This window comes from Xiphophorus couchianus, chromosome 13 (assembly GCF_001444195.1).
Source record: "Xiphophorus couchianus chromosome 13, X_couchianus-1.0, whole genome shotgun sequence".
NCBI classification, from domain to species: Eukaryota; Metazoa; Chordata; class Actinopteri; order Cyprinodontiformes; family Poeciliidae; genus Xiphophorus; species Xiphophorus couchianus.
This window is the reverse complement of record NC_040240.1, coordinates 21,112,467-21,129,711: the sequence shown is the minus strand read 5'-3', so window position 1 is coordinate 21,129,711 and position 17,245 is coordinate 21,112,467. Positions and strand designations below refer to the sequence as shown.

Below are 17,245 nucleotides of genomic sequence, written 5' to 3'. Positions count from 1 at the left end.
TTATACAGATAAAATAACTGTAACATGTATATAATTTATTTTTACGTAAATTGGCTTTAAGATGCGTAAAATCTCATCGGACCCACTAAAAACGGAGGACCAATTTCCTGTCAAAAACTCAGCCAAAGTCTCGCGAGATAATAGCGTCTTCCTCTTTGCACGGAACCTGCTTCCAAGATGGTAAGTTGGTTTTCGACCGATCTAGTATGCTTTTAAAATCTACAATCATCGAGCTTATATCTACTTTATCTGTGGTTTATTCGTCCCCATTAAGTACTATACATGTTGTGGTGATGAAATAACTTGAAATCGTTTAAATATGAGACATTATATTTGAAATATGGTACCCTATCTTATCAACGCTGGTTAGCTGTGAGGAGTCACAAGCTAAGAAGCGCCAGTGGATTAATTAATACCTACAATTTTCATTGTTAATTTCGCTAAAACACGTTTTACGTGCCAGGTAAAGCAGTGATAACTTGCGTTACATTGCTACGTTTGAGGTCCAATCATATTTATATCGCCCATACAGTTTTGCTCGGGGCTTCAATCGCTGAGCTAGCTACTTTGTTAGCATTAACAAGAGCACTACAAATGGAAGCCTGTTGTTTGTATTAAGATTTGCATTTTTGCATTTAGTTTGATTGAACAAGTTAAACATTTATCAGTTGATTGTATCTTGTATTTTGCAATGCTGTGGTCTTAAGGTAGTTCTGTTGCTAGGATTCAGCCTCTGGTCATCTCTTTTCTTTTAGTGATGTTTTTCCTGTTATGGTTATGATTTCAGTCTTTGGTCATCCCTGAGAAGTTCCAGCACATTCTTCGTGTTCTCAACACGAACATTGATGGTAGGAGGAAGATCGCCTTCGCCATTACAGCCATCAAGGTATATTTGAAAAAAATGTATCTTTTTAAAATAGTTGACACTTTGTGCTACATTTGAACTTACATTTTGAGCTTGCTGCACTTGGTCTCTTCTGATTGTTTCCATAAGAGTAATACTAAATTACTGTTTGTCTGATTTAAGGGTGTAGGCAGACGCTACGCTCATGTCGTCCTAAGGAAAGCTGACATTGACCTCAGCAAGAGGGCTGGAGAGCTCACTGAGGAGGAGGTAAGCATTGCTGCTAAAAACTAAAAATTATTAGTTCCAAGTCTGGCTAGAAATCTTTTTTTGGACAGATTACTAAATTAAATAAGAATGATTGTTGTCTTGAAAACTTCAATGTATATAGTTCAAATTTGCTGTAAAGATGTAGTTGCCCTGCCAATGTCAACAGTGAATGTTTTTGTTTTCCATTTTGTGTTTTGGTCTTGACCATGTGTTTGTTCCTGCTTTGCAGTTATTGTGTATGCATTTTAATAGTTGGTTATTTCAATAAATTTTCTCAAACTACTCAGTCCAAGCATCCCCATAGATGCCATATGGAGGTTCTTTAGACAGTATAACCACAACCTGCTTTATGAACAGAAGCTTCAGTAAGGTTGAAATGTGGTTGCCATTGATCTTTGCCCTTCCAGTAACTGAGTTCTTTGTGAGATAGTCAAAATATTAAACATCTCAGCCTTTTAGATGAGATAATCCTCTTCACATGAGTAGCATCTTATCTGTTATAAAGGAATAAAAAGTGAACACCGTGGTTCATAATCTGATTTCAAAACATTAGGTTCTATCTTAACTAGCATATATTCCTCAAAAGAATAAAAATAATTTAAAAGCTAAATATCTTTCGTTCACTTGCCTGAGCACTTTTTTTGTGGTGGTTATTGAAAGACTATCTAGACAAACATTGAAGCCATGTGTTGGTAAAATAAACATTTGATCCACATCAGATTCATGATTAAAAATAAATAAACTTACATCTAGGCAAATAGGCTGACCTTTTTCTGGTAGAATTCAAGCTATCTCTTATTTGCTACCAACTATTAGTCCTAATGACGCTATATATATGTGTGTGTGTGTGTGTACATATATATATATATTATTTTTTTATAGGTTGAGCGGGTAGTGACTATCATGCAGAACCCTCGTCAGTACAAAATCCCAGACTGGTTCCTTAACAGGCAAAAGGACGTCAAGGATGGCAAATACAGCCAAGTAAGTGGTCAACAGTATTATAAATCCTTTTGGACCCAGTGAGACACTATAGCCTGAAATGTTGTAAAGTTTTTTTAAATGTTTCCTCAATTAATCACGGATCACTTTTATGTGCATCTCTAGGTCCTCGCCAACGGTTTGGACAACAAGCTGAGAGAAGATTTGGAGAGACTGAAGAAGATCAGGGCTCATCGTGGTCTCAGACACTTCTGGGGGTAAGAATTAAGAGCGTTTGTCCAAGAACAAACATCAACATCTTGTTCACCAGGAGCTGCTCTGTTCTCACACCAATCTTGCCATTTTTAGTCGATTCATTCGTAATACTGGGATAAAGCTAAGATTGAGAACAATATTGCAACTCAAAGTGTCGAGGCCCTACACAGACTGTGGCAGACTGGTTCAGCTCAAGATTGTTCAAATACAGGAAGGTGAACAGATGAGTGGTGCAGAGAGAGCCTGTCCTGGGGACACTTGAATTCCTATTGAATGATTTTGGTTTCTATACTGAACACTTTGCACTACGCCTAGCTAAATAAATTAACTAAATAAATTGGCTGAAAAGAAGAGCAGGCTGGTCCTTGGTGACTCAGTTTTTAAAGACCACATGCACCATGTGGAGATGTTATCTTCGACGTGGTTGTCCAGGGTTAGATTCCTGGTCTCAGGCCATTCTCTCTCCTCGTCCCTGTCTATGTTCTACTGAATAAAATCTATTTAAAAAGCCATTAAATTTAGTTTTGCTATCATGTTAATCTGATTAGCCTTCTAAAGTATTGTCCTTCTCTTTAAAAGTGAAGTTTTTCTGTTGCATATTGTGTAAATCTCCCAATGCAAATTGGTCCCTGTGTGAAAGGCAAGCATGTCTATATAACAATGGAAAAGACATCTCTTTTACATACAAAAAATGGCACATGTAAAAGACATATGGCAGTGTAGCTTTGCATTTCCTATTGGAAGGTGCACTGTATTTACTGCATAAACTTTATTAGTTAATTAGTTGGTGAAAATCACCATTCCACAGTACATTTTTCTGTACATATATTTCACCTTTTGAAGTATTGCTGTGAAATTGTTACAGTGCTCTTAAAGAATATTTGCCAAGGGAAAAAAAAACTGTCCTTGTTGCTTTAGTTTGTTTCCATATGAACTAAAATAAATTAGTTTTAACTTTACCTGCATCTCTTTTCTCTATCTACAGTCTGCGCGTGCGCGGTCAGCACACCAAGACCACCGGCCGTCGTGGTCGCACTGTCGGTGTGTCCAAGAAGAAGTAAACTCCCTGCTTCCCTTTGTTTCAATAAAACGCCACACTTCACAAAATTTACCTATCCTGTCTTTTTTTTTTGTTTTTGATTCAAATACTGATCCTGAAATTGGTTTAAATAGTTTATTCTCAATTGTTCAGAAAGAGTGACTTTTGTAACAGGAATAATATTGCATTTAATTTGCCCATTATATCATGAAAGTAGGTAAGCTATGGCTGCAGGAAATATAAAGTGCAAAGAAACGATAAGCAGAGTTGAAATTGTTCAACTCGTGTTCAGCCTTCATAAAGAAGGCACATGTATGGCTTTTTTGTCTTTTAAGCAAGTGTAGAAACATACTGTGGTATTAACTAAAGCAAATCAAAGGGGTGAAAAGAGTTAAAATACAGAAATATCAGAAAAATTGTTAAAATAAGAGGCTGTAAAACACGGCAATAAATCATTCTGCCCATTTCCAGTTATATTACAGCAAAATTATTCAGGACAAAGTAAGACTTGAGCATTCTAAATACAGTTGGATAAATCTACATATCTATATTAAAGAAAAGCTTCAAAATGTACAATTTCCCCACTCCCAATGTATGTTAATATTCAGAGCTGTTGCTGCAAAAGTTTGTTCACTCAATGTTGAAAAGTTACAGCTGTGAATTAGTCATTACTGCCACAATAGTACAACATGTAATGACATGACAGCTGTTTTATAAGTATGAAGAGCTGGTAGGAGCTTCAGTCATATGATCTATTAAAAGTAGCATTATATAAATTACTCTTCATCAGGATTGCAAGACAAAGAACTTAAGCAGGAGAGGAAAAACAACTTATGACAATTCATTTTCTGAAACTATTTGGGATGACCTATGCCTTATCAAATGCCCATCATGACAGTAAATCTAAAGCACCAACATATTGAGAACAAGTCAAGGAACCATAAAATAGCTGGAATTAAAGAGTCCTATGATTGTAAAATAACCAAAACAAAGAATGGTACATGATACAAAGATTTTTGGAGAAACACATTAGCCAACAAAAATTTTTATCAAAAATTAAGGAATGAGAAAATGGCGAATCTTGAAGGAGGAAAAGTCTGCTGACTTGAGTGAATTTTATTAAATGTTTTTCTTTTAATGCTGCAGATTGCATCAGGTTTTCTGTTTATGATCAATTCCAATTCAGGTCGGCCGTCAAATGTTTCAAGTAAAAAATACGCAAAAGAAATCAAAGAATAAACCAAAATTAATGCTAGATTGCAAACACAATGGGTGTTTTCGTAGCAGTTGACAGAGAACAGGACTATGACCTCATCCATCCTGCGGTGGGGGGGATTTCTGCTGCGGCTGATGCTGCTGCGCTGCTTGAGGCTGCTGCTGCTCCTTGGTGGGAGCGTAATAAAGCTCCAGCGGCTTTCGGACCTTCCAGTATTTCTCGTTGACCAATTCTAGTGTCAGAGAACCATTGAGAGTCTGAGGGGAAAAAGATAGGTGACTGGCTCGCAAAAGTTTCTTTATGCAGAAACAAACATTTTATCCTGAAGATGAAATGAAATGTTACTCACTGAAAACTGCCCTCCCCTTGTTGTTATGTAGATGGTGTATTGTTTCTCACTGATGTTGCTCAGACTTGTCCCTTCTCCACTCCTTGACGCTGCTCCAGTTTCACCTTCTCCCTCTGCTCCTCCCTCCTCTTTTCCTCTGTTGTCCGTTGGTCCATCAGTCCGTCGTTCCTCGAGAGCGATGCGCAGCGCGAGGTACTTTGACAGATGGTCCACAGTGGCGTTGGCTGTTGTCTTCACATATCTGTTAAAAGAGGGAAAGATCAGTTGTATTACTATTACTATTTATAGCTATTAACAGCAGTATATTTTAAGATAGTTTACTATTCAATTGCCAAACAATTAAGCTGGTCATAAATTGATATTCTTCAGAATTTTGTAGAAAAGAAAATGTTTATCACAGAATGTTAATCTGAAAGGGGCAAATAAAAACATTGATATGCAATTAAAAATAGAATTGTTGGATATCATTTCTAAAAAGCATGTATCCATAGCCAGGTCTGTCATTGCATGATAAAATAAAACAATCTCAATCATTTCCATTTGCATCATTTATTTATTTATTTTTTTTTTTTTCTGTTTCTACCAAAATTTGGATAAACTCTTCAGTCTGGTGCTTTGGTCTCAACTAGCTCTTTCTTTGAAGGACAATTTTTTTTTACGTATTTAGATCAAACTTTATTGATCTTTGAGAATGGGCTTATGTATTATTATGCCATAACCATTATATAACTTGAAAATGGTCTCAAAACAACAATACTATCGTTTATCGCAAAAACATCTGGGATGATTTATCGTCCAGCAAAATTGAAAGGCCTATTCGTGGTAACACACACTGTGCTCTTTGGATGCAACATCAGATTATCTCACCTGGTCTGGTTGTAGTCGTTGCCATGGACCAGCTGGGGGTGTGGTCTGAACACCAACTCGATCTCTGAGGCCGGCCCCTCCTTGTGGCGCCTCAGGGGAGGAGTTGGGCTCCCGCTGTCCGCCTCGGGGCCCGAGCCGTCGTCTGAGGCACGCTGCCGCTTGCGGCTCGGTCCAGCCTCCGGGGGAGTTTGTCCCCTGGGGTGTGGCGTGTTCGAGGGGGCAGAGTCATGGGACAGGTGTGAGCGGGAGTCACCGTTGTCCTCACCACCGCTGAAAGTGGTGTTGTCACTCTCTTGGGTAGGCTTCTTCACACGGTGATTCCTGTAAGGAGCAGGTAAACATTAACAAAATTTTAAAGTTAGTGTTGTTTAAAACTGATAAAGATGTTTTCCCTCATAATGATTCCCTGTTATCGCAACACAACAGCACTGAACGTTTTGGATTGAAATTGTGCCACTTGCTGGTTCAAAGCATTAACATAAGGGGGCAGCAGAAGGCTGATGTGAAGGTTGAATATATTTTCATATATTCAGCCTTCACATATATATTTCAAGAATATATTTTCAGCAATGAATACCAGAATAAAATGCATGATGCCTATGATGATTCCGAATAATCAATATGAACCCAATCAAAGATTACAAATTCAACTGGCAGTTTCTCTCTAAAACGTTATAATTGGACTGAATGAGTGAAGATTTAATGAAAACAAGACAAATATCTGAATATGTACTTGGCCTGATATGACAAAACCATTTGACTTTCTCATTCTTCATCTAAAAGAAGGCCATTTATCTGAAAGAATAAAATCTGAAACTCTCAAATATTTATTTAAAGGCCAAAAATAATGATTTTGGATGTTATTATAATTGAAGCAGAAGCAGTGAGTTCTCTAAAAAACAAGAACCTGCAATTACAGAGAAACTAATATGCAACTTTACTACTCTATTTACACCAAGTCAGCAAAGATGTTCTGGGAATGACTACTGTAGAATAAACTGTCTGGTGATACTAAAAACATTTTCATCTGGGGGGGGGGGGGGGGGGGGGGGGAGAAGAGATCATTCGCCATGTGCCCTCCTGACGACCTCCCTTTCCTCCCCCACCTCTCGGACCTGTAGCGGGCCTGCTGGCGGAGCCCCTCCTCGATGCTGGAACTCAGCGCCTCCTTGTTGTGCAGCCTGTTGAGCCTCTCCAGGACGGTGCGCTGATGGGCCTCGTACTCGTCACGACTCGGGTAGATCTTTGAAATAAGCGCGTCAAAGTTTGAATCTCTGCGCAGTGAACGTCGGGAGACCAGTTTCTTCCTGCAGGTTGGGCACTCTTTGTTCCTGAGGTGTCATAAAGATAAGTTTTTTTTAAATACAATGAAGTATTTAAAAATACTTGTTTTGCACCTGTGTATATATGACACACTTCCATTCAAAGATATACTAAAGTTGTCCTGTTTATTCTCAAAATCAGATGGGTTGATAGTATCCCAGTTAGATGTTTACGTATTGTACCTCCACATATTGAACAGTTATTGAAAAGTTTGCACCCTGCATTACTTCACTAACGCCTAATGGCAGTTGTTCTCACCCAGATCGCAGTGCAGTGACAATACAGTCAGAACAAAAGCGGTGCAGACACTCTTTGGTGGTCATCGTGTTCTTCAGCATGTCCAAGCAGATGGGACACATCAGCTCACTGTGCAGCGAGCGAGGAGACACCGCCACTTCAGTCCCATCCACGATGGCCTCCTGTGTACACACAAACAAAATTCTGCTTTATTCTGTTGCTTTACATTGTAACAATCAAGGAAAAATCCAATCTCAGAAAACCTTATGGGGGAAATTAGTCCAATTCATACAAGTTGATTTCCTTGGACCCGGTTTGAGTAAATTCAATCAATTTCCTGTAAAAGCCACCTATTTACATAGTCAAATTCAGATGCTATCAGAAGGAATCCAATTTGGAACATTTCATAATGTTTTTTATATATTTGGTTAGAATGATCTAGGCAAAATCTTTACGACCAGTTCGGATAAACCCAATATTAACTCCAAATATGTAAGATATCTTACTATTTGTAAGATATCTTACATATATATCTTACATATATATGTAAGATATCTTATTATTTGTAAGATATCTTACATATTTGGAGTTGTTGAGCGTTTGAGTTGAGAGAATTCAAAAAAACTAAAATAATAAAAGAAAACAAGGAAAAGTAACAAAACTTCACAGCAAATATAGACAATAAATTCAAACATTGTCTGCCAATTTGATATATTCAGGTAATCAATTGAACTTATGATCAGTGTTTAAATATATTCAAACTGACTTTAGAGGTGACAAATCTTCTCTACATTGGCTTTTTCATCACACATAAGAAAAATGATTAGTGAACAGGTTTTACTTTCAGAGATTGCTACATGGGAAGTTACGAACTCAGTCAGTGATCGTAACAGACTGATCTATGATGTCTTTGATGTCATACAGGCAGACCTTTAGCCTTATTTAACACAGGCAGCCTTTGTTCAGCAAAACATAGCTGAGGCATTAATCTCTTCTGTAATACACCCCTTTGAACAATGGAGTTTTAACCCTGTTAGGTCAGCGCCAACATATCCATGTCTAATTCGAAACTGTACATATTTCACCCTTTAAACATGACGCAATGGTCACATCAATCCAGACTTACAAACAGCTTTATGAATTTCATATTTGTTTTGTGCTACCACTTACCTGAGGGCTCCTGTGTAGTTCATACAGACTCAGCTCCCAGGTCTTACTTGGAGTCTGGATATTTACAGGAGCTGCCATGCCTGCGGTTTCTCACAATTACTGAGTTAAAAAGAGAGAAAACAAAACATTATATTCTTAGTAACAGTTTATTTTTTTTAACCCCAGAAAGAACCACATAATAAATCTTTATGTGGTTATAGGATTTGTTAGTCAAAAAGACCAGGTGGAAATCTTTCACCACAAGAACATCATTGGTAGGATATTGTATTTCAAGGCAGTATATCTGATATTCATCATAATCATTACATGTTTGGCAAGTTGGATAGACTCCAACAAGATGTGATAAACGTCTTTAGTGTTTGAGATGTTAAGAGTTCATTATGGAGACAATGTTTAATGGCCTGCAAAGAAAAGTGTTGGGAAAACATAGATTAAAAGTAAGAAGCATCCTAAATTATCTTTCTGATATCAATACATTATTGTTTCTGGGTTGGAAGATGATGGTGTTAATTGAAATAGAGAAATTCAGTGTTTGATGAGTAATACTGTGAAAAAGCTTTAACTACTCCCTATTTTTATGTACTTTCATTCAGCAAAACCTTTAATCTTTTAAAGTGGTTTTGTGCAGCAGTTTTCCAGGTATTTTGTCCCTGACATTGGCAACACGTTATGTGACTTTGGAGGCTTTTATGACTGGATAGTTAGTAAATAGTTTTTAGTGAATAGAATAGTTTTTCTGCCTTTTGACAGGCAGAAAAAGTTAAAAGAAACATTTTTAAAAGACCACCAGAGACTGAAGGGCTTATGTGCAGAGATTAAAAGAAAACCTTACTCCTTAGAAATAAAGTATGAAGAAAACTTGGTTGAACTCTTGTTAGTACAGTTGACTTTCTTCAAGTTTTACTGCATTTAATATTTTAAGATGTCCCCATGGTATAATGAAGTTTAAACAATGACATTTTTTAAGTTTCAGGGGTTTTTATTCAGGAATACATCAAGTTTATGTGAAAATGCCTAAATATGTTCTCAATAAGATAAAAATCCGGGCAGTCTCCTGGCTATGAAACCAAATCTTGAACATTTCGATACCTTGTGTACTGCCGCATCAGCTGTATTGTCCTTTTTTACATTTCCTAAGAGGTGACTATATTATTATTGAAAAGATCCATTATTGGGAACACAATGCAAATTGCGTTTTTTGTTATTTTAATCTTTTATTATCTTTGCAGTTAATTTGATTTGATCCTTCTTCATGGCGACCCATGTTTAAGCAAAATACCTTGAGAGCAACTAATTTACAGAAAAACATTTTTTTAATACTCACAATTGTGGACCATAACAGCATCATTGCTGTTAAGAAACTACTAATTCATCCTTTCTTCAATAAATATAACTTAAATTTAGAATTTGGTATGCACATTTATTCTACTGTTTATGCATCATCTAAAATTTCGAATGTCACTGTTAAACACTGCCAATAGCTTAAAATAACTCAATATAGTTCGCTAAAAACTGTCCCCAAACAATTCTTAAATACGTAATTTAGAGCTCATGCTGTTCAAATGGGCTAATTTGACAGTGAGATCATTAAACCCCAGCAACAACGAAACCCTTAGACGTCATACGTTTCTAACAGTAAACAAGTATATCAACTTTTATTCTTCCCAGTTTCTGACTGCTACACGCAAAATTATCACTATCGATCACTTCATGCAGCTTTTAGACAAGAAAAGAACTAAATGGGTCGATCAAATCGGAAACTCACCTGACGTTTAACTGACGGACAGCTGACAGGAGCAGACACCAACACACACCACTTCTAGACAAACTTCTCAGTAAATACCTCTAAACACACACACCGATGCGTATCTTCTGCCCGGGTCTTTACACAGTCGAAATAGTGTCCCGGCTAAGCCTCGTCTGGAGGATAAGTAGCAAAGAAGAATCAAATATGCAACATTTTTCTCACCACCAACGGCTAGTTAGCATTAGCTGTAGCCATGTTTCTGCGTCGTCTTCTTCATACGTCATACTACCGCGCTTACCTAGCAAGACTGCCCCCAACGGACAAGCCATGTATAGGAAAATAAAATGCCGAAAAGCTTATTTCCATTGTAAATGGCAACCAAATGATGAGTAAAATACAAAAAATCAAGCTTTGATTTTTAAGTAAGTTTTTAGACCCTAACTTACACATTTAATTGGACTGACTGACATAATTCAGCTGGTTCCTTTGTACTTGAGGCCTAAGTTTCCTGCGATTTGTATTAACAAAATAAAAAACTGAAATAATCCTTACTTTCCTTTTTATTGTATGTGTTTGCTTTGTGTTCTGCTGCATCCTATGTACACAAAAGAGCATTATGGCTGAAGCTTCAGAAGTCATAAGACTTTATAGCCACCGCCCGTCCAAACAAACGCAGTAAGTGTTTAAATTCTTACTGGTACTTCACCGTTTTATTTAATTTCAAATTACATGCAGTTTCACAGCCTTGATTTTATTTGCACAATTTCATTAGTGCATTTTGTAATGACCACTCTGAGATTCATATCTTTATATCTCGCTATTTTTAATAGACATGTCTGTTTAATAACAGACATGCGGCAAGAGGACGGGACTTAAGTTCTGGATGGCCGTGTCGAGGTCTGTGGCCTTTGTATGCTCTCAGCTATATGCCTCGCGACGTTCCGTGGTATATTGTTTCCAGGAATTGAACAGTGTTATTTGTCCTGTGGTAAATGCTCTTATTGTCCAGTGTCTTATTCTATATACATTAATAATTAATATATTTTTATTCTATACTTAGAAACAAGATAAATCATACTTATATTGTTAGACATGTTGTTTATGGCCAATACCACATATCTCCTGCAGATATTTCCTATCTGATTAATAAAGGCTAAGAGCGGCACAAAATCCTAAAAGAAAATATCACAATATTTTGAAAAGTATCCTGTATATTAAGAATGACTCAAATAATAAGGACCTAATATGTCATACAGCTTCTGACAAACTGAAATATCATTTCTGGCGATACAATGACCTTACAAGCTGAGATTCTTTAGAACAAAAACATGACAAGCAAAAGCATTTTTTTCAAAAGTGATGTGTTTTGTTCCAAGGAAACATAAAAAAAACAAAAAAAAACCAATCACACCATGTAATTACGATTGTCCAAAAGACATGAAAGAAACTATTAGTCCTACCCCAGTTGCTCAGGTTTCTCTGAATAGCTCATCAAGGCCCAACAATGACGAAGGTAGACAGTCCAGTTTAACTGGCCTGAACATGTAAATTCGTTTGCTAAAAAAAAGTTTTAGATTTTTTTGTATGTGCCAATACATTTGACTTCAGGCTTGGATTTGCCTAAACTCACTGTCTTAGCCAAAAAATATGGAAACTTAGTTGAGAAAATACATTAACCATCTTAATTTGCTGAGTGGGATATATTTTGTTAAAGATTGAGAACCTCTCTCCCTATTTCATAAAATCAAGAGTGTATGAGCTAATTGTTAATTTAAAAAAGCACCTTGATTACTGACCTCCTGTTACTCTAACTAAACTGCAATAATTTGTAAAACTGTTCAAGCTTCATGTGTGAGTTTAATTTTATCTGTCCTTATTTCTTCTTTGTAATCCCCAAATACTTTGTTCCCTTGTGTCTTTAATGTGTCATAGGAACCTTAAAACTCCTAAACTCAACAGTAAATATACAAAATCCACAGGTTTCCTTACTAATGAGGTGTGGCAATGATTTGTTGAGTTAATGACTGGCCATTTCCTTGGTACCAATACACTGCAGTCTTTGAAGTTCTTAACTTCAAACAAAAGTGAGCTCATTGACACAACATGTTGAAATTTTGGATTTTGATTGCAACATGCAGGAACACAATCGAACCAGTAACTAGCTTTATAATTATCTACATGTATAGATTTTGTTGCGTATAGGACACATTTAGAATACCTAAAGTTGTTTTATTTATCTAAACATTTCAGATTTATTAATAGTTGTTGATTTTTCTTTTTTGATATTTGCACTAGAATGTCATTCTAGGGTGATTTTTGCATGGTCCTAATGTAGTGTGAGACCTAGAACGCGTCTGATAATCTATTTCTGGTACAGGAGATTCACACCTACTGTGACAAAAAGGCACCAACAGGGGCATGCTGTGGTGGCGCAGGGGGTTAGCATGCCCCACGTTTGGAGGCCTTAGTCCTCGACGCAGACGTCGCGGGTTCGACTCCCGGTCCCGACGACCTTTACCGCATGTCTTCCCCCCTCTCCTCACCTTCCTTCCTGTCTGCCTACTGTACTAAAAATACGAGCCACTAGCGCCGCAAAAACTCTTCGGAGAAAAAAAAAAAAAAGGCACCAACATTCTTCTAATGAGTAATGTGGGTGGAAGACTGACTGAACAATATGCCTTTGTTGGGTTAATTGTAAGGTAACCTGTGCAACTGACTGTAAAATTCTCTTCAGAATGTATTTTTATGAGTATGTTTGTACTCCTGAAGGTCAGTCTCTTCTCACAATGTAACCTCGCATCAACCAAAGCTAACCATTCCACCCGAGGTCACAATTGAAAGACACACCTTGAGAAAAAAGGATAATACACCCTGGGTATATTTAGACCCTGGCCTACAAAATGATACACACCACCAGGTTCAGGAGAAAGAGACAAGGTGAAATTTTAGAAATATTTTGGGGAAACTATGAATCAAAGATTTTTGATCAAATACAGCCCAGAATTATAAAAAAGGTTGAACAGGCCCTAGTTCAGCTTGTGTCCTTTCACTGCTGTTAACAGCCAATGGTTAGTATTTCCTCAGTTCTTACAAATTGTTGGCATTTTTGATTTTATATATATTTGTCAATACATCTGATGGCAGCCTTGCTTCTTTTGTTATTATTTATTTTACTTTTATTTTTTCAGGAAAGAAATCAATTGAAATTATTACTCTATTTTACAAGGATGTACTAACCAATAAGAACAGAACAAGGCAGTTCAAAGTCCTTTACTTCATAAAAACACAAAAATAAAAAAATTCATACAAACATACAACGTTGAATAGTTGATGAAGCATAAAACTATTAATAACTGTATCTGATGCATGTTTGGTTTAGAAAAGTTTATTCTTCATTCGGTGAAATTACTCACGGTGTGTAAAGTAGCCATATACTGTATTTTCTTCAAGTAAAGAGTACAGTGCAGTGAAACTACTCCTAAATGTATGTATTTTTAATCATGCAAATATAATTAAGTAAATGTAATATTACCCACCTTAGTATTTTCCTTTGTGACAGATTGTCTTTATTATCTGCATGGATTGGATTTAGAGATTTAAAAGGGAAGCAAAAGTTGAATTGAGTAAAATGCAAACTGACAGTTACTAAGAAAACATGCAGGTGTGACTTGCAAAGAAACAACCCTGCAGGGAGTTGGCAAAGAGCCAAGCCAAAAATAATGCAGGTTGTTAGTTATATAAGTGGCTTTGAAGATGGAATGGAATCCATTGTTGGCAATCAGAAATATTCATGCTGAATAGGAGAGTTAGTGTCATGTGGGATGTCCCATAGTAATTACTACTGTCACTTAAAAAAACCCATCTGCCATCTCAGTGTGTGAAAATAGCCATTCATTTTGTTGTAGTGGCATTTTTCTGGTAAGCGACATAACTTTATAAATCTTTTTAAATTTCAGTGATTTGTTTAGCCTACTGCATAAGAAGAAAATAGTCGGGAAAATTAAAAATTCTTGAGAAATCAATTTATTAACATGAAATATTCCTCACTAGTATTAAATCTCCAGGAAATATTTACCTCAGTTTAACAAGGAAATGGTATCAGTCTGTACAGTACAATCTTTGAACATAATCAAAATCAAAGCCTAGATGTCAGGATCTGTGTTTTCTGTGTATTTATTTCGAGTTTTCTGTGTCCTTGAGTCTCTTCGATGTCCTGTCCTCCCCTTGATTGTTCCCAGGTGTGTCTCGTTCTGTGATTACCCGCTGTGTATTTAACTCCACCTGTGTTCCTTGTTCCTCGTCGGGTCCTTTTTTGTCAATGTCGCTAGTCAATGCGTTCTGAGTCCTTCGTGTTGTCCGTTGGTTTAACGGTTGCTACCGGCGTCGAGCCCTGGCTTCTGCTCGGCCGTGCTGCCCGTTGTTTGGACTGAGTTTCTGCCATTAAAATTCATTATTCATCTTACCTGGGTCCGCTGCGTCTGCCTCACCACCCCTCACCACACCGTTCCTTGACACTAGAAGATGTCTGCCATTTTTAATTGGGGGTTGTCAAAATATGATCCTCGAAAAAAAAAACTGTCAATTTTGTTTCAGTTTTTTAAAATTTTCTTTTATGTATTTTGTACATTTGTACAAAATGCACAAAATACATTTTGTGTTCATAAAACAAGAGCACGTTTTTAAAACTTGGATACTCTTTTGTTGGGCACAGTGACACAGTTGGTAGCAAATTTGACTTTCAGTAATGTCTTGGGTTTGAGTCACAGCCTGGGGTCTTCCTGCAGAATTTGAAAGTTCTTCTAGTGTATGTGTGTTTTCTCCACGTACAGTGACTTCGTCCCACTGTCCAAAAGTATGACTAGTAGTTTAATGGTTATCTCTAAATTGCCTCTAGATGAGTGGCCGTGTGGGCGTGAGTGTGTGGATGGTTGTTTGTCCTGTGTTGCCTTGTGATTACCTCTCCCATCTGTTCTAACCTTTGTTTTGTTGTCCTGGTAAAAAAAAAAAAAACACCCACAATTATTCCACACGCTAACATTGGCTGATGAATGCCCATAAGTTCACATTAGTTCAACAATGACAACAAACAGCTTCGCAGCATTTGTTAAGATGTTAAGCTTACTCATTAAGCTTAGTAATCAGGTGTGTCATCTCTCCTTTTGATGCTGTTTGGGTCCTGACTTTCCAAAAATGTCCTTAGGAATGTGGGTGGAAAACTAAGCTTTGATTGGCTTTGATTGCCTCTCCTTTTTGCAGACGATGTGGTCCTTTTGGCTTCATCGGGTCGTGATCTGCAGCTCTCAATGGAGCGGTTCGCAGCCGAGTGTGAAGCGGCCGGGATGGGGATCAGTACCTCCAAATCCGAGGCCATGGTCTTGAACCGGAAAAGGATAGAGTGCCTTCTCCGGGTCAGGGGGGGTGTCCTGCCCCAAGTGGAGGAGTTCAAGTATCTCGGGATCTTGTTCACCAATGGGGGAAGAAGGGAGCGGGAGATCGACAGGCGGATTGGCGCAGCGTCTGCCGTCAAGCGGGCGCAGTACCGGTCCGTCGTGGTGAAGAGAGAGCTGAGCCAAAAAGCGAAGCTCTCAATTTACCGGTAGATCTACATTCCCACCCTCATCTATGGTCATGAGCTTTGGGTCATGACCGAAAGAACGAGATCGCGGATACAAGCGGCCGAAATGGGTTTTCTCCGTAGGGTGGCTGGGCTCTCCCTTAGAGATAGGGTGAGAAGCTCAGTCATCCAGGAGGGACTCAGAGTAGAGCTGCTGCTCCTTCACATCGAGAGGAGCCAGTTGAGGTGGCTCGGGCATCTGGTCAGGATGCCTCCTGGACGCCTCCCTGGTGAGGTGTTCCGGGCAAGTCCCACCGGGAGGAGGCCCCGGGGAAGACCCAGGACACGCTGGAGGGACTATGTCTCTCAGCTGGCCTGGGAACGCCTCGGGATTCCCCCGGAAGAGCTGGAAGAAGTGGCCAGGGAGAGGGAAGTCTGGGCCTCCCTTCTGAAGCTGCTACCCCCGTGACCCGACCTCGGATAAGCGGAAGAAGATGGATGGAAGGATGGATGGCTTTGATTGGTTAATCCCCACTAATGGCTGTATTTATTTATTTTTTACATATGTAGTCCCTAAAAGTCAAAGCCATCTCTTCCTCTGAGAGACTCTGATAAATAACTGATAAGTCACCCATTCTGCATCTCCATGTCATGGTCATAAATGAAGTTGACAAAACAAATTTAAACTCAAAAATGAACTGCCATTAAATTTGTGTAACTTTACAGCTGTTCATTTATGCACCAGTTTATGAAATTACTCCAGAAGATTACAATTAGTAATCAGTTACAAATGAGTAATTAGTTAAAGTGCTTAATTTAGGGGTCACAAACAACTACATAATTGTAAATGTAGAACATTTATAGAACCTACATTTATAGAATCTATAGAACCTAAACTGTTCTATATATTGAAACATTTGTTGATGTAAATTGTCAAGCTGATGTAACTGACTAAAGTACTAAATATAATTAGCTTATCACCTTTTTGAGTAAGATCGATGTAAAAGGCAAAGGTTGCAAATATTTGATAGGTGTCAAAATCAAGAAAATATTTCAGTTTTGATTTTTTAGAGCTGCTGCTAATTTGTGCTCTTCAAAACTAGACACATGAAGCCTAAAAATGCTCTGACGAATCTTTGACTGTAAAAAGCATTTAACAGTCAGCTACAAGAGCCACCATGTTGTAAGTCAACAGTCTGGATCTGAATTAATAGATTTTGTGTCCCTCAATTAAGTTTTATTTTAGGTGAAATTGCTGAGCAATCTTAAAACAGCAATCTGAGTGAAGGTTCAAAGGGAAATTAATCATCATAGTTTTTATTTTTATAAGACATATGCATCATAATGACATATAACACAACAAAAAATGTGCCAATGTAACAATAGGAAACCTACTTCAACCAATACCTGTGAATCACACTTATTACTCACA

General features: G+C 37.8%; 2 protein-coding genes across 3 annotated transcripts; one reads left to right on the top strand and one right to left on the bottom strand.

Moving 5' to 3' along the window:
* The first annotated feature begins 48 nt into the window (after nucleotides 1-48).
* rps18 (ribosomal protein S18) lies at nucleotides 49-3,418 on the top strand. The gene is made up of 6 exons (XM_028035222.1): nucleotides 49-180; nucleotides 788-886; nucleotides 1,028-1,114; nucleotides 1,997-2,098; nucleotides 2,222-2,313; nucleotides 3,297-3,418. The coding sequence occupies exons 1-6, from the start codon at nucleotides 178-180 to the stop codon at nucleotides 3,370-3,372; spliced, it is 459 nt and encodes a 152-aa protein (XP_027891023.1). The 5' UTR covers nucleotides 49-177; the 3' UTR covers nucleotides 3,373-3,418.
* Nucleotides 3,419-3,471: 53 nt separating this feature from the next.
* Nucleotides 3,472-10,540, bottom strand: LOC114155364 (E3 ubiquitin-protein ligase RING2-A-like). Of its 2 annotated transcripts, none has more exons than XM_028035219.1 (7): nucleotides 10,278-10,540; nucleotides 8,513-8,611; nucleotides 7,364-7,524; nucleotides 6,889-7,113; nucleotides 5,783-6,103; nucleotides 4,916-5,156; nucleotides 3,472-4,823 (listed from the first exon to the last, which is right to left on the bottom strand). In XM_028035219.1, the coding sequence occupies exons 2-7, from the start codon at nucleotides 8,588-8,590 to the stop codon at nucleotides 4,662-4,664; spliced, it is 1,188 nt and encodes a 395-aa protein (XP_027891020.1). In that variant the 5' UTR covers nucleotides 8,591-8,611; nucleotides 10,278-10,540; the 3' UTR covers nucleotides 3,472-4,661. The 2 variants fall into 2 exon arrangements, with proteins under 2 accessions (XP_027891020.1, XP_027891021.1); XM_028035220.1 differs by having other exon boundaries at nucleotides 6,898-7,113; nucleotides 10,278-10,539.
* Between the last annotated feature and the right edge of the window lie 6,705 nt (nucleotides 10,541-17,245).

Excerpts from the sequence above, each read along its gene's own strand:
- rps18 (XM_028035222.1), top strand. Across the intron at positions 887-1,027 it reads TCGCCATTACAGCCATCAAG|GGTGTAGGCAGACGCTACGC; the intron begins GTATATTTGAAA and ends GTCTGATTTAAG. Across the intron at positions 2,314-3,296 it reads GGTCTCAGACACTTCTGGGG|TCTGCGCGTGCGCGGTCAGC; the intron begins GTAAGAATTAAG and ends CTCTATCTACAG.
- LOC114155364 (XM_028035219.1), bottom strand. The coding sequence starts at position 8,590 with ATGGCAGCTCCTGTAAATATCCAGACTCCAAGTAAGACCTGGGAGCTG. Across the intron at positions 7,525-8,512 it reads AACTACACAGGAGCCCTCAG|GAGGCCATCGTGGATGGGAC; the intron begins GTAAGTGGTAGC and ends GTGTGTACACAG. Across the intron at positions 6,104-6,888 it reads GCCCGCTACAGGTCCGAGAG|GAATCACCGTGTGAAGAAGC; the intron begins GTGGGGGAGGAA and ends TGCTCCTTACAG.